This window comes from Eufriesea mexicana, unplaced genomic scaffold (genome assembly GCF_001483705.2).
Source record: "Eufriesea mexicana isolate 0111107269 unplaced genomic scaffold, ASM148370v2 scaffold11180, whole genome shotgun sequence".
NCBI lineage: Eukaryota > Metazoa > Arthropoda > Insecta > Hymenoptera > Apidae > Eufriesea > Eufriesea mexicana.
The window spans coordinates 211,728-238,962 of NW_016918806.1; the positions used below are offsets into that span (position 1 = coordinate 211,728).

A 27,235-nucleotide genomic window follows, 5' to 3' on the forward strand; every position below is an offset into this window, starting at 1 on the left:
TTGTTTCTACTTTCGTTTAGTATTAATTATTTTCACGGAAGATCGTGATCGTAACATTGTCGTTACGAAATCATGGACGCCATCAAACAATAATTAATAACTAACAAATTAGCGGTAAATTCTTTACGAAAATTATATAAGAATGTTACCTAAAGTTCTAGCTTTGGAATGCAATTATAAAAGCTCATAAATTAATCCCAGAAATTGGATGATTTATTAATTTTTCACTGCTGCCCGTCGAGCCTTTCTATTCTTTTCTATTCAAGACTTTCTAATATAATTTTTGAAATTAATTTATTATTATTTAATTGATTCTTTAGAATTATTGCATGGGGTGTTCGAAATGTTACCCATGATCCTAATGGCTTTTCAATATAAACCTGAAATGAAACGAATTAGTAAGAGATTAGTAAAACACAATTAAAACGAAACAAATATAAACCACAAAGTAAACAAATAAAGCGAACAACCCAACGATGAGATATAAACATCCTAACAATGAGACATTCGTATATTATACGAAATATTCGAATTCTGAAATAAAAATGAATAGAAATAAATAAATAAATTAATAAATTTATTAATAATAAATTTGATAATTCATACATGTTTTATAAACTAAAACTACATTCTATGACAAACTTCTATGATACGTACTTACATATATGTCAAAATATTTTTATTCCCTCTATAACCTATATACTAAAACAATGCATTATGCAGAAGGTAAAAATGCTGGATTCATTTTGATATTAATAGTTAAGTGTGAGTTTATTTTTTAACGACTCTATATTAAGAAGTCGTTCGTATTTATGTTTCGAATAACGTTTTTTCAAAGAACAAGTGATTCGGAGAAATTTATTACAATTTCGCGATTAGCAGAAAAAGGTACATCTACTGATATCAATCTTACTGGTTACTAAATATATTTTTAGGAAATACTATAACAAGTAAGTACTATACAACTAAATATACCTTTTGTTTTCATCCTAATTACTGATATCATCATGCTATTTACGATTCAAATTAAAGTTAGGATTGAAATTCAGGTACTAAGTCACTTTCAAATGAAACGCAATGCCTCGTCGTAACCAGTTATCGTGTTCATCTCTAGGGCAGCCAACCGGAAGTGAGCAAATCAATACATCTCTTTGCGAGGTCGCATAAACGGGAATGTTAAGAATATCTTTCGAATCATTGCCTCCTAGACAGTCTTTGGTTGTTTTATCCAATACCATATCCTCTGTGTAATCTTCGGGCAAATATGCAATCTGGCAACTCGGTGCAGTTACGACAGAAGCAGCATTTGCATCTAGATCCGTCAGAATACCACCCTCTATCAAGGCTCCTGAATACAGAATATTTCATATTTAATAAATGAAAGTAATACAAAAAATCTTAGTATTAGTACTGATTATAGCATTATATGAATAATACAAGTAGTTCTACTACTAATAAATAAAAATACCGGATATCAAAAGCCCTTCGATGATCAATGATATTTTCCAATCGTTATTTCTGCGATTTTCGAACCAATTTACACAAAGCCGAAGATTCTCCATAGGTTGATGTGTTTCTCTTGCGGTGTGTTGTTTGAGAACAGTTAAGAATGCTCGTGGTCTTGCCAGTCGTGACATATCAACAACAGTCGAAGAAATGGATAAGATGGACTCCAAAGTTTGGTACCTGGATAACAAACCTTTAACGAAAGGCAAAACTTCCTTCGGTCCATGCTTCCAATTTTCCACCCAATGTGCGGGAATCTGAATTCATCGAATAGGTTTTTTAGATATTTGATACCAATTATTATCATATTTATATCGGTAAAATTATTAGCAATAAAAATTTGATATAAAAATTTTATAAAATTCGTTTCCACCTTATTATTTTCGAGGCGTAATGCTTCTACGTCAATGCGAATAAGATTCAATGTCTTCTTTGTTAAATTCATTTCATCGATAAAGAAACTTTCCAATGGATTCTTATTTCCGCTTTGTTCCACAGTTGCTGACGACGTGAACATCAAACTATGACGGTCGATCAATTCTTTTAAGTCCCTCTGAATCTTCGTTTCCGTTTTCTTCCTACTCTTGTCGTTGTTATCGGATACTCTGATCAGAACACCTATCGACAATAATTAATAATAATAATTAATTGTTATTTACATTGACTAGATACACTCAGTGTATTTATTAATTAAAAATTATAACTGTTCCATGAAATATTTATTTTTTAATTACTGCATTCAGTACAAACCTTTCAAGTGCGACAACACTGCCTCAGCAGCTGTCCTTTCCCAAGCCCTATGTGCATTCGCAGGTAGTCCAAAGTACTCTTTAGGCAAGTCGTTATCCGGGACACGTTCCAAAGACTGAGTCGTGTCCTCGAATGAGCCCTCGACCACTCTCAAAACGTTAGCCAATTTCCTGCGACCTTCGAACACCTCTGCGGACCAAATATCGCGAACGATCGAGCACAACGCCCTCATATCATAGTCATCCTGAAGACGACCCCCGTAAATAGCCACGTCTAGCAAACCTCTGCCAGTCTGCCAGTTCCCATCCTTATCTTTGCTTCTTTTAGATGTCATTTCCTTTACCACTAACTCATAAGCGGCTTCAAGATCCGATTCATTCCACTCGTACGACCTAATCCAGCCTTGAGGAACGAACTTCCGGCGTTCCTGAAGCGTAGCGTGCAGCCAGGACAACAAAAGGCTACCAGGTATGTTTATGGCGTTCTGGTGCTTTTGATGGAGCTGCTGCAGGGATCGTTTCACGTTCCTCTTCACGCCCTCAGGTGGTTCGTAAGCAAGCTTTAAGCAGAGACCAGCGAGACTGGGGTAGAGCCCCAAGCATTCTTCAGTGGTCAACCAGATTCTTGTGACGGGATTCTTGTTGTTTGTGCACATGGGCGATCGAAGAAGGCTTTCCAGTCGGGGCAGCCAATTGAGAGCAAGATGCAAATTACTCAGGAGAATCCAGTTTCCGTTCCTATTTGATAAACACATTTAATTAATTTTCTTTATTCTTTCTTTGGAATTGTTTAAACATGATTAAGTTTAATATTGTAACGTATACAATTTAATGATTGGATTGGAAAGATGAACAGAATTGGTAGAATGTAATAATAAAATAAAATTTATAGTATATCTAGTTTGCATGAAAATTCTACACGTATCTAGTTTGTTAATTATTCCTTATCTGAGTAATTAGAATTGGAGGTAGAAAATATATTATATGTTAATTTATATTATCCTGTGTCATACATATAATTACGTAACGTTCTCATCTTTTACCTAGCATCAAAAGAAAAATAAAAGTAACACAAAATAAAAGAAGAAATTGAACGTAGAGGAAAAACTAATTAATAATTTGAAGGTTGATAATTTTACGTTAGTTCATACTTATACCTATTCTGTGCACATAGTAGATACCAAAGTACGTGATGAAAGTACTCAAACAAAGATCATAGCTGATTTAGTACGCGGTCGGGAAGACTGTGGCTTGAAGCCAAAACCTTGCACTTTTGCTGCAGTATGGCAGGTCGGTAAAGATAATGAGACCACCATCGTACGTTTACACAAGAACTCCTTATACTATATCAGGACCCAAAGGCATTGTTCAGCATTTGTTGGCGGAAATTGAACCCAGAGGTTGTAAACCGACTAGGATCGCTGGAGTATCACAACGCGGATTTATTATGCATTAAACGTGAATTACAAAGGAAAACTAAGGTGTTGGATGTAAAGATAAACATTAGAAATATGATAGTTTCAATTCAGAAATTGACAAATTGACAAATTTGATCAAATATTTAAAAAGATATTTAAATATTATTAAATATCTATCTTAAATCTCTTATTTAATAAATTAGGTATGGCAACAAATATTTTATAAAAAAATATGTTCAAACAATAGAATATTAAATGGGCATAAAATTAAATCTGGTAGTCGTTTTTTTATCTCAGCTGGAGGTTTCATAGAGTCTGAAATTAGATTTTCTTGTGGATGAGAATGATACAATACCGACAAGCATTCTCCAGCGCTAGTTCAGCCTGAGCAACTTGACCCTGGCCGAGAGATACTTCGACGAATCCTGTGGCCGACGCAACCTGATTATTCGCTAACGCTCTGAGTTCTGAACCAGGATCAGCTCCTGGTGACAAAAGTAGTAGGACAGGATAGGTAGATTCGTGTTCGGCTATTTTCCTTAGGGACAAATGCGGTGGGGCTAACTCTTTTACACCTTAAAAAAAAAAATCATATTAAAAATTATTTATAGACATTTTAAAACTTTAAATTTTATGTGTAACTGATTTTTATATTTGATATTTCATTAATATTTAAAAATATTTTATTAATATATTAAATTTTATATTAAATATACCATAAATATTATATTAATATAGGATATTAATTACAAGTTTTAGTATAACTTTGTTATAATGTTTTACAACTATTCGATGAAAGGATTAACCAGAGAAATGGTATTAAATTTGAATTACCTAACACTTCTGCAGCAAATTTCGAAAGCGCTGTATGCAAATAGTCTGGACGCAGGGTTTTTATGAGTAAAACTTTTTGAAATGTGGTTAAATTGCTTTCAGCATAAATATTGCTGACATCGTTCAACCAGGATGGTTTCATTTTTGCACCTATCTAAACGAGGAAGGAAAACGTTTCTAAGAAGTAAAGAGTTACGGTTTAAAATAGAATTTATTTTTAAGTTACTTGTGGGAACGATGAAACTAGACTTCGAACCGGCAGATGACGTTCTTCAGGTACCCAATCAGGTACTCTGTAATCAGAATCTTCGTCATCACTTAATGGAGTTTCGCCTAGCAAGAAATTTCTTTCAACGTCTGGCACGGAATTTAATGAAAGTGCCAACTGTAATGCAACTGGCAATCGATGTCTTCTATACACTGCTTTGGAGCAGTAGTGAAGTGTCAAACCTATTAGTCTGCAAGAAAAATTCGTGTTCTTAAATGTTCTAATTCAAAATTTTAATTTATAATTTTAATTTCGAAAATTTGTAAAGTCAAGAATCTTAAACTTTTTACTTTATCAACACAATAATAAAATATCCATTTTTATACATTATTCTTTGTAGTAATGTACATAAGCATAAATTTAAATAAAATAAATAGATAAATTTAAAGAAGAGATTTACTAACCGCTTTTCGACCAATTTGTCTTGTTCTCTTTTATCTTGAGATAGTATTGATCTTCTATAATCTTCAGCCTCCAAATAAATATCAGTGAAAGCTTCAGAAGAAAATACGTACAGAGGACTCAAAGCAGTCAGGCTTCGCACAGTTTTGTATAAGCTTGCGGCAAACTTGGCCAGTTTCTCATGTTCTTTGGCTCTCCTATAACAATGTAAACGAGAATTAAGACAATTAAAACTTTATTCTGCAAAGGAAAATTATTCTTAGCAGAAGATGTTGAGACGTGCGTATTAGTTCTAAATCAGATAACTTTGACGAAAATTAAGGTTTTATAGTGTTTCATATTTTTCTACTAACTTCTATCTATATCTACTCCTTATCTTCTACAACGTTCAGAAACGACATAGTTTTAGTTTCTAATTTTATTTTCAATATACATCTCAGACAATCTCCTGCATCTCATATATTAATTTCATCAGAATTAATATTTAACTTCTTTAGAGTTAACTCGAAGTAGAGTATAATCAAATATCCTGATAAGAGAGCAAAGCTAAACCACGATTTTCAGACCATCTTTCATTCGGCATAACGTGTTAATTGAATTAATGAAGTTTGTTGGTTTCATCGTGGTAAATCCTGTACATTCTACATTTTTTAATAAATTTCCAGTGACCTGGTAACGTCTTCAAAACTTCGCCGACTTTCCTCAAGAGCTAAGGCTATTTCTTTGGCCTTCGATTGAGTGGCTTCCAAAGACGACAAAAGCCCACCCTGTGATCCTTCAGACTCCTGAAGGAGGTCCTGACCCCTTGCAGTGGCCAACTGCGCCAACAGATCCAATCTCGCGGTGTCGCGTTCCCCTGATAATTTTTCCTCACGTTCCAGTGCCTCCTTTCGTTGTGTTGCCAAGCCAGGCGTCTCCCTCAACAGAATCTGCACAGCCAACATCCAAGAATAAAGTAATTAATCTTTAGCTCAGATATTTTACTTTCCGCGAACTTTCAACGGTCACTGAGAAGTTTTCCAATCACACTGTTGAGTACTATAATGAGTTGTCGGTTAAACGGACTTTTTCATTCTACCATGGAATCAGGGAGCGAAGTTGTCCGGAGGGAACAAAGGGAATAAGTTTAATGGAATTTTATGAACGGTGTAATAATAGCAGAAGTATTCTGTAGATGGAACAATTCTACAGATACTATATATTCGATATATGATTCAATAAAGTTGTTATACATTATGTTATCTATAACCTTGAATCAACCTTGAGGTGATCTAACAACCTTTAAGAGTCTTTGATGTAACCTAATGACTTTTAATATTGAACTTGAACGCTACGTCTCAAGATGAAATTTAATTTAAAGATTATTCCTGAAATAAAAATAAACCTACTCGATCTATCTTACCTTTTCCACGAATCTCTCTGCCAAACTTTTGCTACCAGCTCCAAGAGCGATTTTGAACAAAACTGCATCAACCTCTTTTGGAAAACCGTCTAATCTGTCTCGTCTAGTGGCTAGGAAAAGTTTGAAACCTTGAGGAGCCGGCAAAGTTCTCTCGCCAAGTTTCAGAGGACGTTGACGCAGCAACGGTAATAGAATCGAAGGAAATTCCACGAGTTCTTCCACCAATAACGGTTTACCAAATCGTACAGCTAGCTCCAACGTGGTCAAAAACTTGGTATCTTCCGGTTTCGTCACCTCCATTCTCGAACCAACATTACTCTTCAGCCAAGACACAGCCACACCAGATGGATCTATGAATATTGGCACCAGTGGCCCTCTGAGGGCACAGGACGCGCCAACCAGACTTCCGGTATCTACCGGTAAACCTTGAGCTCGCCATAATAGCCTCTCTCTCTCAGTGATAAGAAGATCGATGGCTGACTTTTTCCATTTGTCGTCTTTTCCTAGATCCTGTTTCGATTACAGAACTGATAAACTATGTCTCAAGTATTAACCATTATCAGTCATGCAGAAATAATAACGCGTACTTCATAAACTAATAAAGCTGCCACATTGGCAGCTTCGATGTCCAATTTTAGTTTTCTGCTAGTCAACTCTTCCAGTTGAGCCTGCCAGTCACGATGCTCCGTGTCCAGTTTTTGTAGTAATGCCCTAGCAGTCGTTAATCTCGCCTCAGTCGCTTCAGCACGTAGTTGAAGTGCAGCGGCACCCCTCGAGTGTTTCGCGAGTTCCTCTTGAAGTTGCGCTACACGACTTTCCACGGTGTTGAGACCAGCTACAAGCTTGCCAATCTGAGCTTCAGCCGCCGATAAACGTCTAAAATGTTATACTGAAGTGTTATATCGAAGTTTATCATTATATCATATTAGTGCTTTTGTGGCCATTTGACAGTTGAGATAAAAATACAAATTTTTTGTGACACAAATTGGAAACCAAAGAAGTTACGGATAACAATATTGTTATCAGAAATAGAATCCTTCTCGTTAAAAAGAAATAACTTACTCGGCCAATTGCCTTTGTTCTCTCTCGAGAGGCGCGACTTGCTGAAGAATCTGACCATATTGAAGGTTTGCGAGAACCCAGGCCGCCAAAGGAGCTGCGGCCACCGAGGCTCGTTTCGCGGTTTTCTCCTCGAAACTCTCCGGTCGCTCCTTGACCAACTTGGCAACTGCCTCCAGACTCGATGATGTGCTTCTTCTCGCATCCCACGTTCTAAATCGAACAAAGACTACCACGTTTTTCAAACTCGCGTGAATAGTTTCTGATGATATAGACGATGGGAGGGAAGTATCATCTGCGAATTGCCCGAACAATTTTGACTGCTGATTTACATAACCTGTTTTATGTAATGGATATAGACGAGACTAGTGTTCATATCTAGATATGAATATTCTGCTTAGAAAATAAAATAAAATCTTTAGCAAAATGTATGTTTAAATAGTTACTAATAATTAGATACTGTTACGAATGATATTAGGAATAGGGTTTGCATCGAAACTTAACCAAGGAATATATAGCACAGTTATGTTGTCTGAAATATTGCAACATTTGAAAAGTATTTATATTATTATTACAAAAAATTAAAAGAAAAATTAATAATTACAAAACTATTTACCTTATCTCATCTTTAATACCACGTTTCGCTAAGAAAGTTTTCATGCTGTTCCAAGACGTGTCTTTTATCCCCATTAACCGAAGGACGCCCTCGAGAACGTCTCTTACAGGCGCTGGAGGTGCTCTCAAAGAACGAACTTCCGCTAACGCGTCAGCGCTGATGCCGGCTACCGCTTGTGCTGCTTGTTCTACTAGTGGCTCGACTTTTCCTAATTCCCCTTCGATGTCAGTCTATATATCAAATTTAATTTATTTCTTTTACACGTGTTTCGAAACTACGTATACACTTTCATCAATAAGTCATCGAATACAATAAAGTAGAGATGAATAATTATAAAGCTAAATACATTTTTATTCTAGACTCAAAATATGAGGAACAAAATATAGAATTTAAGAAAAATAATGACTCATTAAAGACTGTGGATATGTATTCCTTGTACAAGTGATACTCAATGTGTATTTTATTTACCTTTCTACGTGCCAGTTCCGCACTTTCTCGTTCAGTTTCAGCTTTCAAGTTGCTCATTTCTCCCCTTTGTCCTGTGGCACCTCTCATCGTGGCTGTGATCTGTTCCAGGGCTGCGTTAGCACGCCCCTGTTCTACCTAAGAAATTACAAATCAGATTTAATTTCTTCACTTCGTTATTATTTGAACTATCGTGGTAGTTCTAGCGTTAATCAGTACCATTACATTCTTTATACCTTTAATCCTAGAAGTATTTAAATATTTTATATTAATTATGTATGTACAATTACATCTTCATTTTAATAAAAAGACCAATATTGGTTTTTCTAAGAGCAATCGAATACTTCTAGAAATTACAACAAAATTTCAAACTATTCTTGTCACACTTGTCTTATAGTTTCATGTCAACATTCCATCACAGGAAATTTAGTTTAGAAACTGTAAGATTAACAAATACCTCTAGCTCTTGACGCTGTTTGGAAACTTCGTCCTCTAATTTAGCCACTTGCTCCCCAGCTTCCTTCAACTTTCCAACCCCAGCTTCAAGACTGCTCAATTTTTGCTCCACCTCTTCGTTCCAAGTCACGTGTAAGTACTTCCAGGTGTGTATCAAGGCAAAGAATCGTGCCGGTGCCTGTTGCTGCCGTGGAGCTTGCAGATGAGCCTTCACCATCTCCTTGATGCCAGGCAACGTATTCTCAGGATTTTCGAATTCGAGGTCATTTTGTTGACAGGCTACTTCGGTTAAGGCACCTTCCCAGGACCACCATTCACTACCAAAACCTGGTCCAATCAATGCACAGTGTCTAAGAAGTCCCGAACGTGATGGCCAAGACGAACGCAACTCTCCACTGTCCAATATTATGGCCACTCGAAGGTAATTTCGTAGACCTGTGAAATTGTATGCTTGTATGGAAGTTTTCGAAATATTGATACCTTAAAATCTCTTAAAAACTAACGAATGATGTAATGAACAACTCGTTTCTTTGAGTGAAGTAGCCACCATTTGTAGATTGCTTCCTTGAGATTAAGTAGAATGAATAATTTTATGTTAACTGCTGCTTAACAATCAATCCAAATTCTGATTGTTATTGATATTACAATAATTTGCAATCCTAAAGTAGAAAAAAAAATAACAAAATAAAATAAAAATGGAATTAAATGGAATAGTAGTCGTCACATTGAGTTTATCTTTTTTTTCTATAAGAATTGAAATCATCATATTGAGGGTTTGATATGTTACGTACGATGATAAAGGTATTGCTCCAACATGCCCGAAAAATCTTCCCTTCTTGCCACATCAGCCAATGGCGCTATTAACCCGTCAAGTTCCTCCACTGTAAATAATCCTGGGAGTTCACCTCTTGACACTATTGCACTGGCTAAAACAGCCAATCCAGCTTCTCTCATATGATGCTCTTCTAGCAAAAGCAAAGTCGGCTCACCATCAATTCCTGCAGCTTGAACTGCGGTTTTCACCGACATTCGGCCGCGACCTAGAAGATCCATTTCCTCTACAGTTTCTAAGCAATTACACATGATATACATTTTCGCCTAAAATTCATAGCATATACCAGTATTGAACAAAGTTAGTAAGAATTTATTAAGATAAGTTTCTAATAAGTTATTGGAAAGACTGTATAATTTTAATAATTATATTAATATAATACGTCTAATTTTTAATATAATGTAATATCAATAAAATTACTACCATTTTTTCTACCCTGAAGCTTTATCAGGACAGTGATTTAATGAATAATTTAAACATCTCATATATATTGTATATACAAAATATTATATATTAGATTATTCATACCAGGTCCAGATTCTATTAAACGAAGGGAGGAAAACATGGCGGTGAGTCTCACTGCAGATTTCCTTCCGGCTCCGGGTCGTCCAATCAAGATCACACCCCGAAGATTCGTTCCAAAAGCCCAACTTAAACCTTTGAAAAACATAAAAATATATTACTATTCAACTTTCAAATGATATGAAGATAGCAATATCAGGGGTAAGAATACTTTTATGGCTTACTGTAAGATATAAGATAATAAAAAGAAATAGAATAAAAATAAATATTAATCAGAAAGATATTTACAATTATAGAGGACGATGTTGGCAATTTAATAGTAACCATAAAGTCACAATTGTACAGACTATGGATAAAAGACGTGGCTAACAACGATAACTCCCGCCGGCGTAATCTCATTAAACTTACAAAGTGGGCAGATACAGGGCAAATGATCGGTGGATTAAGCTCGTTTGGAAATAACGTAATATTAAGTTAATTTAATGTGCTTACCGGCCACCGTGTGCAACAGGTGAGACGAAATCGATGCCTGTACAGGATCGCCTTCCCTCGCGCATCTCGCCGCCGCGTTAATTATCTCCTTCCGCCACTGTTCCTCGTCCAACGGCAACAGCCCATTGTTCCCGCGTTTCCATATGTACACGTCGCTTCCGGGCATCATCGACTTCGTAGTCTTCGAAAGGATTATGGTTTCCCAACGGGACTGATCTCTGGACGTTAGTCTGGTAAGTCAGTCGAAAACAGGGATGTTGAGAAATTTCGGTGATGAATGAATTGAAATAAAAAGGAGGGATAATTCATTTCTTGCTTTGGAATTATTTTAGTTATATATATTAACATTAAAGCATTCAATTTATCAACATTGAATTTAACATTAAAATGTTCACATCCATAAATTTAAAAGTGTATGATGGAAATTTAAAAATTTAGTCACTCAAAATTTCTGACGTTACAGATCTAAGATAAAAAGTTCTTAAGTTTTGCTATAAAAAGTGAGAGATCATGAAATTTGGAAGTTCGTACTTTATTTTACATAACAAATTTTAAACTTTCAAACTTTGGCAACGAATACTTCCATGACGCAAATTTTAATCTTGAAGATTCATGGTAAAGCAAGTTGCATAAAATAAAAAATCTTTAACTTCAGAAGCTCCAAGTCGTATATTTTTCACCTTGAAATTTCAAAGATGGAGCACTTTCAGCTAAGAAGGTACCATTACCTAGTGTGAAACAGTCGCCTTCCAGCATCCAGTAAATGATCCGTGATATTCGATTCATTCTCCGGAGAGGGATAATACTTCAAGCTGTCTGCCCATAAAACCAAATCTTTGGGCGTCCAATCGACAGACGAGCCATGAGAAGATTTGATCGATCGAAAAGCATCCAACATGGCAGGCGCCATTTGTGATATCCATGATTCGATCATAACACGATCTCCTTTCAGGGAGTTTCGTAACTGCAATTCTAAGATTGCTACGATATCTTTCGAACTTGGATATCTAAAATACAAAAAATTCTTTTTAACGTTTAAGTACACTGAAATAAAATTAATTATCAAAACTGATAGTTAGCAATGCTTGTAGTAAATTAATTATAGTTTAGGAAAATAATTACGGCAAATAATGAGTGGACAAAAGTGCCTCTAATCTTGGATGTAATCTGGTCGTAGCATCAGCTGTACATATAATAGTTAAGGGAACTGTAGCGAATTCCAAGTCCTCTTCGTGAAATCCTCCTTCTTGAATAAGTTCTCGAACTAATTCCTACTTAAATTTAATCCTTATACTTCTTTTAATATTTCAGTATTTAATTAAGATTACCATTTAATAATAATACCTGTAGATCTTTAGATGCAAGATGGAGGTCTTCCAAGATTAATATAACTCTGGAACCAGTTCTAGGTTTATATACTCTTACATGTGAAGATGAATTTAATTGTACGCAACCACGCTTTAGTTTCATCACCAAATCCTGAGGTCCATAGAGAGATGAACCTTTTATCAAAGTCGATGGTTCGACGTTACGTATCAAAGAAAGTATGACGGATATTAGAGCACTTTTTCCACAACCTACTGAACCTCTTATCATTATCGATTGGTTATTTTTGATCCATGGTAAGACAGACGATAGCGTTTTCTTCATTGCACCTGAATTATAAAATAGTATAACCATGATAAGTAGAGTTATTATTAAGTAAACATTATGTTGCTTTTTAAGTTATTATTTAGATTGTATCGTACTTTAATCTAAAAAAAAAAATACTATATTGCTAACATTTAGAAAATTTATATAAATCTTATAATTTAATAACTATATTTATTTCAAATTAAACAGAACTTTGTCGAACCTGATAATGAAACAGGACCATCATCAGTGTCCGTTGATTCATCAGCATCCCCAATAGCTTCTAATCTATCTGTATCTTCATTATACAATACAGAACATGGTTTTTGCGGATTTGGACACCTGAAATTTCAAACATTAACGTAACAAATTTTTGTTTAAAGTCAATATTAATTCACAATTAACTGATTAAATATTTGATCACTTTTGTATCAGTTTTTCAATATTTGCATTAATAAGATATAAGGATCTACTCGACGGATTACTTATAATTTGAATGGTTCTTAAAAAAGAATTTTAATTTCTCTTTAATAATAAAATTTCAAATCCTCACCAGCAATCAGTAAGTTGATAAATCAAACGTGCTAATTCGTCTCTAGCATTTTCATTCCTTATTTGACTGCATAAAGATGTGAATATAGCGTACGAAGCAGAAGTGCAAGTGTGGGAACTTCTCAAATGACAAAATGTTGAATTCATTAAGCCCGATGCTGAAGAAACGTCTGCGTTGATCTTCAAACATTCCTCGATACAAGAACACAAATGGGAATTCGCGAGTTCCTTCGCTGCCTCCGGGAGTGAATTCAATCGTGACGACACCAGTAAAGAGTTAGGACTCGTGGAGCCCAAATGAACCACCCCTAAACGCGATACGGTTGCAGGACTAGCACCAGCGAGTTTGTGAGTCTCGAAGATGAATCTGTGAAATATGAACAGTGTTTGAAATCAATATTTTTCACAATAACAAAGCTATTACTTAAAAGTTATCATAATTGAAATATGAATTATTAAATTATTACAATATAAAATTAAAAATCGTGAAACAGTAATCATCAATAATTATAAAAGGAGATTACTTTGTTCCAGATCCAAGCTTCACACCTACACCGTTGGGTAAGGTTAGTAATCGATTATCGTCTAGAGCAGAGTTTAGAGCTTCTGCCCATTCCGGTTCTACGTCGCCATTCAAAATGATCCAAGTTTTCGAATTTTCAGCCGAAGCAACAGCATTGGATAATAAACCTTCCTTCCATTCTCTGAAAGAACATAACACTTTTTTTTAATCAAATTACAAAACAATAATGTAACTTAAATTATTTCTTAACAATAACATATAAATGCTATTTTATCCTAAAATATATTTCGTCTGCTTCGAAACGATACCTAGTTTGTGGATCAATGCGACCCAAAAGTCTCGATTTTGGCATGGCACCAGGGAACACGTGAAATTGAACGATCGTTTCGCCGATTTTCGTCAGCGCGTCGCACAGAAGTTTCCTGATGATCGTTTTACCGCACCCTGGTGGTCCAACGATCGCTACACCAGTTCTGCTTTTCAATTGATCGTTCAGTTGAATACATCTGTTCGCCATTTCCTTCCCCAACTCTTGATCAATGCAAAGCTCAAGTAAAGCGTTCTGCAGGTCTTGCCTTTCGATGAACGTAGACAACGATGGACTTATTCTTGGAAAAACGTCTTCCAGTAAAGAAAGAAACCGTGGGGTATCTTCTTCTGTTAATTTTGGTAATGTCGAAGCCCTAATCGCAGCTACTAATCTATAATATAAAATGTGAAAACATTATACTTGTGAGTTATTAAAAGATGCAGTAAGTTAGATTTGCTTGTTTTGTTTATAATATTTTATTCCTCTTGCTTGATTATTTTAATCAAATGTCTAAGTTATTCAGAAATCATAAAGAATGTTTATAAAGTCCATTAAATGGAACATACTACATAGTAATTACAAGAATTACACGAATAAAATAATAAACCTGCTAGTTTCATCCAAGTCAGTTTTCGTAGGAATGGCGTCGAGTACAGATCTAAGTGCCCTAAGACCCCAATCGTAATGTGGCTGATTCGAAAGCAATATCTCAGCGATATCGAACATCTCCACTAGCTGTTTCGCCAGTGTTGAGGCATTCAGGAATCCGGCACATTCTAGCAATGCTTTCACAATGTCAGATCTGTCCGGATGTGCCATACCAATCGGTCTGAACAGTCGTGCCAGAGAATCCGGAAGTTTACGTCTGCCTCCATATTCAGAGCCAGCAGGGTTCATCGTGATAAACACGCAACAGTGTGGATCCAGGTTCACTTTCTGATCACTTAGCAGGACTTGAGACGAACCATCCCGAACCGCCTCTTGAAGGGGTCTAATGAGCATAGCCACCGCACTGAGCGTCTCCTCCTCGAGACGATTGAACTCGTCAAAACAACCCCATGCACCAGCCTGAGCAAGACCGCCCAAAATACGTAGCATACTTCCGGCGTCCATTCCTAGTTTTGGAACGTAAGAATGGATCAATTTATAATATTTTAGTAAGTTTAAAAAGTTAATATAAAGACTAAAATAATTTTTAAACGTCATAAAGTAAACAGAGTTGCTGAAAATTTTACTTAATATATTATGAAGAAAAAATTCTAATATTAGTTGAAATTATAAAGGTAGTTTCATGTCTAACGTGTATTCTAAGATATACCAAATAATAAAAATTGATTTTGCATTCATAAACGTTGAAATATTATTACCTTCATCGCAATTGAAAACTAAAACGAGTCTGCCAAGAATAGCACCAAGTGCTTTCACGCTTTCCGTTTTTCCAGTTCCAGCTGGCCCGGTAGGGCTTCCACCCAAACCGAGTTTCATCGCCTGAGTAAGAGCCAAGAAACACCTTTCGGTTAATGGCGTTTGAACTAATCCTACCGCTGCGCCTTGGTATTCGAAACGATATGGAAATTCTGCGCCAGCACAGCGTACAACTGGTCCTTTGTTCTACAATTAACAGACATGTTACAGTTAAAACCTAAATTCCGTCGGAACCCAATCTTCATAGTAAATACTAATTCTAACAGATCTTTTCCGACGATAATAGTTCTGACAATTTAATTCCATAAATAATTGTATCCTGTGAGAAACTAATTATTACTAAAGAAATATTTAAATTAATATATTTACAATTTTGGTCAATCAAAAATAATATCAAGAATGAATTTTGATTGTGAAAATATTTCATTAATCCTGATTTAAATTATTCATAGAAAATATTATAGTATAAAAAAAATATATATATAAAAATATATTTAAAAAATTTATATAACTGGAAATTAACAGAAAGAAAAGAAAAATATTATGAATATAGATATTTCATAACTATTCAAAACAGCAATGAAGCTAAATGACATTACAGTCCTGTAACTCCTTAATTGTCTTTGCCAAGTCCAGACAGTACTTTCTTCTTGTTGCATAACGTTTAAAAGATTCCTGGCTATCTCCAGATGGTGGACGGTATCAAGCAGAAGCCCACGTGCTTTTAAAGCTGTTAATTTATCGCCAGCGTCTTCTAAACCCCTGTATCTAGCTCTTTGTGTCTCCAAATATTCGATGAGCTTCTTTAAAGCTGAACGACCTTCTTTCAAAGCTGTTTCGCATCGCTCAGTGAAACGAATCCTTTCTGATAGCAGTAGAACCTTAATGGGTACCAAAAATAATTATTTGTAGTATCTAATAGGCTTTCCGATTCTTTTTACCTTCTTTATTTTTTATATATTTTTTATTCACGTTTTATTGCTTATTAATTCAATATTGTATAAGATTAAAGTTTCCAATAAAAATCTTGAATCTAAATCTACTTTAGATTAACTATATCTCTTTGAACTTGAACATACTTAAATGATTAGTCGATATATATTTTTCGTGTACTTCATATAATAAAAAAATTGTTCATATTCTAACAATTCTTCAAAGATTTATAAAATAATAAGTAAAAAATTTATTTACGGTTATGTATAAATAAAAAAAGAAAAGACGTTATCTCTTTTACTTGAGTTGGATAAGCCGATGGATTGGGCGTAGCATCGATCAAGCATTCTTCTAAACTCTGTCGAAGGGTATTTTTCATTCCCTCTTCAAGGTTGTTCAGCCATCGCGGTAATGAGTCTCGAACATCGACCTGCTTGGATAACTGCAATATTTCACCTTCTGGCGATACAACAGCCGTTAGTCCATTATCGTCTTTTATTATCGATCCAACGCCTTGATACAGTTTCGATAAATGAGCTTCCAGGCCTCGTCCACTAGCTGACACTAATTCGAGAAGGTCTTCATCACTCAGAAAATACAGACGTGGATAAGAAGATCGTTTTTCCTTCGCATAAAATGTCGTTGAAATTAAAGTTCGGTGAATATATTCCATTTTGAAAAAACAGTAGAATGGTAGAAGTATATACCTCTAAATATTCGTCAAGGCTTTTCTGACATCTGTCAAGTAAATCTTTCAAATTCATGAAAGTTGAAAGGGAAAGTCTTCTTAACGACGACACTCTGGGATCACAAGATACTTCTCCCATTAGGTATCTAAATATTTGTTTAGTATATTATAAAAAATACCAGACTGGAAGTAACGAGTATATAAATATACATGGACAAATATATTAAAAAAGTTGTAGTTATAAATATTCCTTAAAAATTATGGTATAATTAAATTATTTAAAAATTAGTCACCTGAATTCTTTATTAGCTCTAGACCATCTACCAGTATCGTTTGGAGCTGCACCACCATCGTAAACTGGTTCCAAGTAAACCCACTTCCTCTGTATGGTACTCAAAGCTTTTATTCGTTCTTCCACTTCCGACAATCCAGTTTCACATCGTACAACTCTGACTGCAAACCTTTCGTATCCAGCTGCCCCTTTGGCGCCCTCCAGCAAGAGTCTCAATTCGCCTGTATATCAACGAATAAGTTTATGAATTTTCTTTCATAAAGACTGACAAAACGTGTGAAAATGAATAGAAAAGCTTAATTAATTAACAAGTAATTTACCTGCTCGTGCTAACAAACTACCGTACTCTTCTACAAGAATAATAACAGCATTTTTACTGTCTCTTAATTCTTGAAGTTGAAAATGAGCAGAAGCTTCCCAAGACTCCACTTCCATTAGTCCTTGTCGAATACCACTCTCGGCCGCAGCTTTTTTTGTTATTTCCTAAAAGAACATTATTGATTGCAATGTACACTTATGTTTTCTTTTTAATTATTGAATGTCTCCATTTTTAACATTTTCAAGTTAAATATTACCTTTATCTTTTCAACATTTTCTTGAATATTCTTCGCAGAACGAAATAGGTGACCCAACGTGATATCTCTCACATGTTTAACGCCCTTCACGTCTAAAAGTGGCAACAGCTCACCCCAATGTTCATCTGCAATCTCGTCACCACGAAGAAGTTGCAACCATTCAATAGTAGCTCTTACCTCACGCACTCTTTTACCAACAAACGTATCCACTTCTAAATTATCCTTCTGATCCACCGATTGCTCCTTTAATCGATCCTTTAATTGAACTCGTATTCTATTCTCCCAAGAATCGAGCCAATCGTGAAGTCTGGGTAGTCTTCTTCTAGCTACACTCCATTCTTCATCTTCCTGATTCTTCAATTCTTCTAAAAACTCAGTCTGGAATTGACAGTTAGATTCTTCGACTTCCAATTGCATATCTAGCCTCTTCATAGTCTCATCGTTATCCTCCAGTATATCGTCGACGTTCAATTCGATTTTTTGACAATTATTTTTCAAGACATCCAGCTGTTCCTTTAGATATATCCACCTCTCCTTCATCGAAATAATCCAGTCTAAGGTAAGGATCTCTGGCTTCGACGACCATTTTGCTTGCCATCTCTCGATCTCGTCCCTTAGAGCTACAGCTCTATGACGTATATTTACTTTTGCATCCTCTAGTTCACGATCCACTACAGCTTTGTGACGTTCCAAACGATCGGTTAAATCTTGCCATGCCGCATAAGCTGAGCTGACGCCTATTCGGGAAAATTTCAAATTAGTTACTTTATTCTAGATTAAGAAATTATTATATAAGAATACGTGATAAATTTATATATACACTAATTAATCTCTGTTCAATGTTAAAGAGATGATAAACATAAAAGGGAAAAAGATTAGTCACAATTCAATAACATTTCTAAAATGAACAATATAGAGACATAATATATTTTTCTTTTAATTAATATCCTATTTTCATTTTGGATCTAATAACAATTTAAAACTTTTTAATGGGATTTCTACAACAGTAAAGCCTTGTCTTGCATACGACAGCAACGAGTATTTTATCAAAGAATCCTTCCTTATCTTTTCCAATACCTCTTCCAGAGAACAAAATCACTTGCACCCATTTTATCTCCGTTTTCTTAGTACGTTGCCACGGCATAGCCGTATCCTGTCACAATACATATGCATGATCAATACAAATGCGATTCGACGTATAAAAGAGGATAAAGCCCTTCAAGAAACTTCCTCTATTCTTAAAATTATTTTGTATCTACAGAAGTACTGATACGTCAGATGAAAATGTATAGAACAGGTGATAAACGAAAACTCTTTGATGTTATATGTATATAGTACTACATTTTGTAATCTTTATTTGTAACATTATTTAAATTAAATTTTTAAGAAATAAATTAATAATAATATAAATAGTAATTTGCAAATTTTGTTTATATCTACTTTCACAAATTAATAACCAACAATACTTAAAAATTATAGAAAGTAGAAATATAAAACTCACCGTACCATATTTTACAACAATACTTTAACTACAAACCATGTAAATCGAATTATAGAATTCCATTACTTTACCATTATTACCACTCGATATCTTATATTATTTCTCCCATAATTTATTCTTTAAAACAGAAGTTGAACAATTGCACTGCCTACAAACTTTTTATCAATAATACACTTATGCAGACAGATAAAAAAATGGTCTGAACTGTAATAGATCAATAGTGTATATAATGTGATAAAAAAGGGATCCTGTATTACCGATCTGTTAACAAAATGTTTGAACTACCTTCAAGTTTTTCACTAGTCCATGCAGCCAACACTTTAGAAAGACCAGCAATAGCTTCCATTTCTTCAGCCATACCGGAAGATTGTGTCTGGATTCGAGCATGAGCTTCATACGCCAAACCAAATTCCTCCACATTACGAGGTCTGCGTCCGAGTTCTTTTGAGGCAGATGATAGAAATTCTACAACAGCAACTAGTCTTGAAGATGCTTCCAACCTTAGATCGGAGCACAAACGTTCCCAATAACGGCGAGATGCAGATTCCAAGTCATTCCTGGTTGCCGCTGTGTCCACGCTGATGCACCACATCTTTAATTCACTTCCGCGTAATCTACCAACCTAATTTAATTACTAAATTTTAATTAAATAATTTCATTGACAATAAAGGCATTGTAGATTTGTGATCAAATTATGTACTAACTTCTTGTGCCCACTGCTTGGCGTCTTTGAATGCTCTCGTCCATTCTTGGGGCGATTTTCCTTTCAATCTTTCCATTAGAGAAATGAGAAATATTGAATATTAATTTCGATATACAATATGTATCATGGATGAAATTTTATATTTATATATTTAAAATAAATTATTATTTTTAGAGAGACCTAGAAAATTGTTAGTCTCACACTTTTCCATTATTAAACTAAAATAATAAAAAATGAAATTGAAATATTTATTATTACTCGAAATTCGTCAACTGTTATAAATAAATATTAATTCATCTGCAAAAAGATTAAGAAACGCTGATTTAACAAACCTCAGCTTTCATTTTTTACAAGAACTGTGCATTAACGCGTCGTTAATTTAAAATAAGAATGTACCGTTCAGCGACGTCGATCTTTGCTGGCGCAGCCAAGTACAGCCATTTCGTTCGAAGCGTTTCCAGAGCGGAAAGAGCGATTTCGGCCTGCTTGTAAACGCCGCCGAACAAATAGCAGCTTCTCTGGATCAAGCCACCAAAGTGAGCCTCAGCCGCATCACCAACGCCCCTAAAGTTCATGGGGATCGAGAGGGATCGACGGATCGACGAGTACAACTTGGCACGGACTTCCTCAAGAGATGGCCGCCACTGCAGTGATCCGTCCCGAAACGTTAGTTCCACTTTAACTTCTGGCAACTTTTTCAGCAAAGATGGTAATGCTCCTCTAAAACAAATGATAAGCTTTTACTTCGTTATTACATTTCTTACAGATTAGCTATGAATATGAAACACACGAGAAAATGGAGAATGTAGTTTGTTAAAGCATACATTGTACTTGACTTTATTGCCTTAATTTTTATGTCATTTTAACATTATTTAAGTGATTATTGTAAATTGTGATGAAATTATCTAAGACGACAAAAATGTTTATGAACATTTAAAAGTTATTTTAAGGCCATACAAAATTATATTAAGAATATATTAAGTATTTCTAATAAGTACTTCTTTTTCGAAATAAATAAAGATTTTTCTTTTTAATTTCGAGTAAGGACACACTGATTATTATTCCTAAACAAATTCTATTTTCTGTTATTTAGCTAAATATAATTACCTGTAAGCTACACCCAATACTTTAAGTAGTTGTCTATCCCAATGCAATTTCCATGCTTTCGTGTTTCCATATTCAACTTCAACAGTATCGACAATTGTTCTCATATTCATCAATGCATCTTTCCAAGCATTTTGATTTCCAATCATATTCACACTTTCTCCTCTTAATAAATTGGTTACCAAATCTCTTAATGCATTATGCTTCGCAGCTAACTCTGAATTCTGTTGTGCAAACTTCCTTACCTATTTCAATGTCGATGAAAATTACAAAATAAAATATGTCTAATTATTGCCTAATTCTAAATTTCTTACAATACCCATCTGGTAAATTATTGTTTAATGAAGAAATAAAACAGATAAAAAGTAACAAAAACGAAATAATCTGTTTTAATTTTCCAACATCTTTCAATAAAATACATAATCAAAAAGTTAAAAAATTACCAGTTCCTTCAATCTGGCAGTATAAACATCGACAGCCTGAGGATCAGACCACACCACCCCAGATTGTTCCTGAACAGCTCTGGCCAATTCAAGCGCAGTCGTGAGCATCAATGGTCTTTGAGATGGCACCATACGATCGCCAATCGTGTTATGAAAGGTGGCGACCTGTTGAAGAGCTCTAGCACGTCCAGCTAAGGATCCTGCTCTTTCAACTAGGTCCCTCACTTCTCGAGGGAGTTCAACGCCTTGACTCGAAAGAGCCCTGGCTTCTCTGATCAAAGTCATTAGTCTTGGATCGTATGTAACCCTCATCATACTGGTGCCAGTTAGCTCTACCACTGCTGAATCGGTGCCTAATGTCAGTTCCTTCGCTGCAATAGCGTCTTTTGTTTCTTCAGTCTGATAGATAAATGACGTTTTATACGTAAGATATAGTTATTTTTATATAATTTAGTTGAGAAGATTATTTGATGATTTTTATTAACAGTAACGATAAAGAATTTGCTAAATTCTATAGCGTTATGTGAAAATTACTACTTTAATATATAGAGAATCTTTGATTATCACTGTGATAAATTTAATTCTTAAATTGAAAAATTACCCAAGTATCAACGAAATTTTGTCTTTTTGTTTCAATATCTTTCAAAGCTGATGTTACTTTTGAAGAAATTTCTTCATAACCAGGAAGATCTGCTAGCAATTCCTTTCCTAATTTATTTAAACTTTCCAGTTTTAATTCTGCTGATCTCGCAGTTTGGACCTCTTGAAGTATTCTTGGAGTATCTAGCAACTCTCCTGTATCTGGCCCAGCTAAGCAATTTTCTATAGTTGCATCGATTAGCGATGCAAAGATGAGAAAATGAAAAGTTTTCATGAACCAATTAGTAACAATACAAATTATTCTAAATATATCTTAATTTCGATTTATTTTTTCAGTTCAATTATATGCTGCAATTACCTATAAGATCTCCATAAGCTGAAAGCAAAGTCTCTCGTTCACTACGTAAAGCTTTCTTTAGACCATCTCTCTTCATTAACTCGAAATAACGTCGAAATTCAGCAAGTAAAGAATTTGGAGAAGTAGCATCAGCAATTTGTGACTTCAATTTTTGTGCGACTCGTTCTTCAGCGGGTACCAAGCCCTCTTCAACCCTTCTTGTAAGTCGGTTCCACTCAACACTCTTGTCATTATCGTTGAAGACCACTAATGTAATTAATTAAGTAATTGCTTAATTGAAACATGAATGAACAAACCAGTTCACGAAGAAAATAAAAGAATGATTAATATTGATATTTTTTGCACTAGTTAGAATAGTCTTTATTTTAAATTTAAATTTATTAAAACAACGATTATAGATTTTTAAAATCATATAATCGTAGCATATATAATACTACTTTGAAGTAACAAATTATTGACAATTTAGAGGTACCTCTAACATCATCGAAGAATCGCATTAAGGTATCGGTACCAAGACCAGATCTCTCATTAGGTGTCAGCAACCTGGTTAATTGTCTATACTGGGCACGTAACTCGCCAATCTGCCTAAAGATCATAAAAATATTGATGAATTTTGTTTCAAAGCAGAAAGAGCAAGAATCAGCACAGATACCTGAGTTTTTCTCCGATTCGTAAGCATCTCTCAGGTACGTAACCGACACCTTTCCATGAGTGAAGCGAATGGTGAGGCCAAAATAGCGTTGTGAATTTTTCCGCCATCTCTGTCCATTTCTCACAAATTTCTGCACCATTTAATATCGTTTCAATTTTTTCTCTGTCGTCGGTAGTTTGATTCTGTGTGAAGACGAATTTGATTTTAATGCTTAATTTTAATATTTAATACTAATGAAATTTTTTTCTAATTGAGGAATATTCAAAAATTTAATTTTTATTATTAATATTCTTCTAATTAATTTCAATTTTAATTCATTTCAGTTGTATACCTCCTCGATTATGTTTTTCACAAGAGAAACTACTTCGTCTCCGATAATATCCAAAAAAGATTTCATCCGGTCTTCGGTATATACCAGATCTCCTAACTTCCACAAATCATCAACATAGCCTGACATCGCTTCAACAGCGTCACCCACGCTGATTAACCCATCTCTATGTAAAATGAAATAAAAGATAGATACATCAATATAGTAACTTGAGTAATGTCAAAAAAGAATCAATATAAAGTTTCTTGCAATTAAAATAATGGCATAAATCTGATATAAAAGACTTTTTAAAACTTTTTGTAACTTTGGTTTACGATACCTAGCTACTGCCGCGCTCTCCACCTCACTTCTGATGTTCCTCAACGCTTTCACAGCCTCCGCATAAATCGTTTTGTCATGCGATCGTTTCGCGTCCTCCCATATCTTTCTCCAATAATCCTCCTCTTCGAGAACGGAAGTCGTAGCTGACGAGCCGAGGAGATTCTCCTCCAGCTCCTTCAAGTATGACGAATTCAGACCGGATGATCGAAGTGTCGGCGCCCATACCTGACGTAAAGCTTCGACTAACGTCAATCCTCTTCCACTGCCGGTTGTTGTTACGTGAACGAGGTCGTGAAAATTCTTTTCGGTCACCGACTCTTCTGTTAACTACATAAAATGTATATTTATCAGTTCTAAGCATTTTCATTATTTCAAATACATCTCTATGTGTATATAGACTACACTGTTCACAGACATTGCAATTCACTTTGAACTTTAGTTTTTCTTCAAAATAACTTACTTTATCTTTATATTCAATTTCTTAAATAAATCGTAATTATTCCGTATTTTATATAACCGTAGTTCTGTTTGTAAAAGCAAAAATTAATTTTTTCACCTTAAAGAAGACCAAGGTATTCCTGCCAACTGGTAACTCGTTACTTAATTTCAATCGTATTTCCTCATCCTCCAAACCCGCCGGTTCTGCACACAAGAGTCTACAAGTAGCTCTGTCCAAGAAGTTGTCAAGCACTGTTTGTTCATCAGCTATCGTTTCATCGTTCTCTAGGGGCACGCCGAAGAAATGACCAGCAGTGGATACTATCAATGATCTACGTTTGTCAACTACTACCATTTTTCCCTTTAGTAAACAGTGGTAATTTCATCTACTTTTGTTGCGAATACATATATTATCACGGTCGTGTTATGAAGTTTCCACGAAACACCGACGAAGTGACCGTCCTTGTCGCATGGTGATCGTTCGAGTTGTCATGACGACTCCTGATCAACACAAACCAGCTGTCAGTGGTGTTACGTGCTGGCAGGATCGTAGCTGTGAATTGTCATTGAGGGTACCATTTTTTGAAAGCGGATTGAGGTGAACTGGAAATCAGGAGTTGAAATTGATTTTTGTTCATGGTTTCACTGAAAAGATGTTTGGTAGTTTGATAAGATTATCGGTAATACGTTCTGTAGTTACTGTAAGATGGTACAAGAGGATTTTATGGTAGTCAAAAGAGAGTCGAATTTATTATTTTGACATTTAAAATTTTTATACAGCATTATCTTATAAGATTCGAAAAATCATAAAAATACAGTTTACATGGTAAGATTATAAATCTATAAGGATCCAAATTAATATAAATACAGTGAATTACAAATACAAATACAAATACAGTAAATTATGGAAACTGCAATGAGAAAGTGAGAAAAATGCTGTATTAAAATTTTAGATGTCGGAAAAAGAGCAAATCTTTTTGTTTATTTTTTACCACCCACTTTTATTACAAAATTTTAAATAATGAAAAATATGATGAAAGTAGAAGATCGAATATTACAGAACTGAAGAAAGAAAAATTAAAACTTGTAAAGAAATAAAAAATATAATGAAATTACTATATTTTTATATCTAAAACTAATCAATAGATTTATTTTTAGCATTCATAAATTTTCATACTAATAAAAAATATAATTTTCAACATAACTAAATAAATTTGGCTATTGCGTATGCATGAAACTATGCATCTATAATATTCGATTAATCATTGATTAGAACCAATTACAGAATAGTGCGAGTACATAATAGAGAAAAATGCGTCACTGAAAAAATATGTAAGAGAAGAAGGAAGATAGAGGCTGCTCGTGATTCGATTTCTGCCACAAGCTACTGTTTTATTTTATTTCATCTTTCTTAAATAATATTAATTTATACTTGCGATGTTGAATACCACAATGATGTAATTAAAAAATAAATCCTACAATAAATCATGGTTATCTGTACTAAACAATAAAATATTACAGATAAACACTAGTTTAATATTCTACTTTCATATTTTACAATGGTTGCCAAAAATCCCCAACTAATCTACAGAATTCTACTTCAATTTAAGCTACACATTAATCAAATTTCTTCTGCAATAAATTTACCAACATTGTACTCTATAACATAATTCACGTTACACACCGTGTTCGTGTCATTTGCTTTTGCATCCAAAAACCCGTTACGCCGACAATATAACGATGCTACAATGAGACCGGAAACTCCTGGCAGTCACGGTGGTATTAAAACCACTCCTTTTTTAAACATTTTCACATTTTTATTTACTCTTAAACTTCATACTTGTACAATCCTTGAGGAACACGTTATGTCCGTAAGCGTCTGAAGGAGAAGTGCCTGAAAAAGTATTTAATTAAGAAAAGCACCGTTGCGTTCGCGCGCTCGAGTCTAACGAAGGCACGAGGATTCACGCATGCACGAAGTTACCGGCATTGTTAATGTTATTACCGCCAAATATTTGCATAATCAGAGTATAGCTGGCATCCACGCCTCGAATAAGCAATCGGAGTACATTCCGACGAGCGTCGAGGCCGATTTATGCGCTCGCGTGCATACGTATGAACTGTCCATGCATACTTCCGGCCACGGTAAATAGCGTATACTATGGGAGGAGAAACTTCAGAGACCATACACCAGTTAGAAATATAATTAAAGATCGTTCAACGAAGAAATTGCCATGTAATGTTTGAAAATGTCTGAGAGAGTTGTGACATTATCCTGGAAAGGAAAATTTATTTTGTATTAATTAACGACTCGGCGATGATTATCGTTGGATACTTATCTCGACACCTTTGTTTCGTACAATTTCCTTTCACAAAAGGTTTATATTTGGAAACGTTTCTCACAGTATGGAAAGAGAGATACTGGTTTAGTAGAACTTCTTTTATAAAGGTCGAACTAATTCTTCTTTTACTGAAATAGGTTTTAAAATTAATTTTTGTATAAAAATTTAACGACAATTCAAGATTAAGGTATTAAAATATTGAAATTGAGAGGATGAATTTATTTAATTCTATAAATTTTTATATGCAGTTATTAATTACTTATTTATAATTTGTATACATTATTATTAAGTAATAGTATGGAGTAGCTATTTATTTTTTACTTTATATTTATTTCATACATTCTGTAGTAACTTTATATTGGTATGAAATATTAACAAATAAGTGAAATGAATCCTGTCATGTTTTTGCCAAGTGTATGTAAATTAATTTTAAGCATTATTGTAGCCATTCCTCTGACGTGTTCAATAACTTGTAATTCGACATTGATACCGGT

At 34.6% G+C, this 27,235-nt stretch overlaps 1 protein-coding gene across 1 annotated transcript; it reads right to left on the bottom strand.

Moving 5' to 3' along the window:
* Positions 1–1,052: 1,052 nt before the first annotated feature.
* btv (dynein cytoplasmic heavy chain beethoven) lies at positions 1,053–26,107 on the bottom strand. Its single transcript, XM_017908553.1, has 46 exons — positions 26,084–26,107; positions 24,518–25,002; positions 23,960–24,288; positions 23,644–23,806; positions 23,313–23,494; positions 23,133–23,245; positions 22,661–22,906; positions 22,304–22,524; positions 21,703–22,101; positions 21,263–21,504; positions 20,552–20,875; positions 20,157–20,223; positions 19,738–20,074; positions 17,952–18,688; positions 17,697–17,859; positions 17,378–17,597; positions 17,104–17,230; positions 16,698–17,021; positions 16,063–16,344; positions 15,406–15,649; positions 14,646–15,153; positions 14,037–14,429; positions 13,730–13,909; positions 13,207–13,572; positions 12,877–12,995; positions 12,366–12,676; positions 12,144–12,292; positions 11,750–12,028; positions 11,022–11,251; positions 10,536–10,664; positions 9,967–10,215; positions 9,177–9,610; positions 8,723–8,857; positions 8,255–8,484; positions 7,642–7,851; positions 7,167–7,455; positions 6,580–7,089; positions 5,847–6,106; positions 5,180–5,374; positions 4,734–4,965; positions 4,508–4,661; positions 4,029–4,248; positions 2,257–2,993; positions 1,880–2,124; positions 1,469–1,763; positions 1,053–1,348 (listed from the first exon to the last, which is right to left on the bottom strand). Exons 2-46 carry the CDS (start codon positions 24,752–24,754, stop codon positions 1,053–1,055), a joined length of 12,312 nt encoding a protein of 4,103 aa, XP_017764042.1. The 5' UTR covers positions 24,755–25,002; positions 26,084–26,107.
* Positions 26,108–27,235: the final 1,128 nt, after the last annotated feature.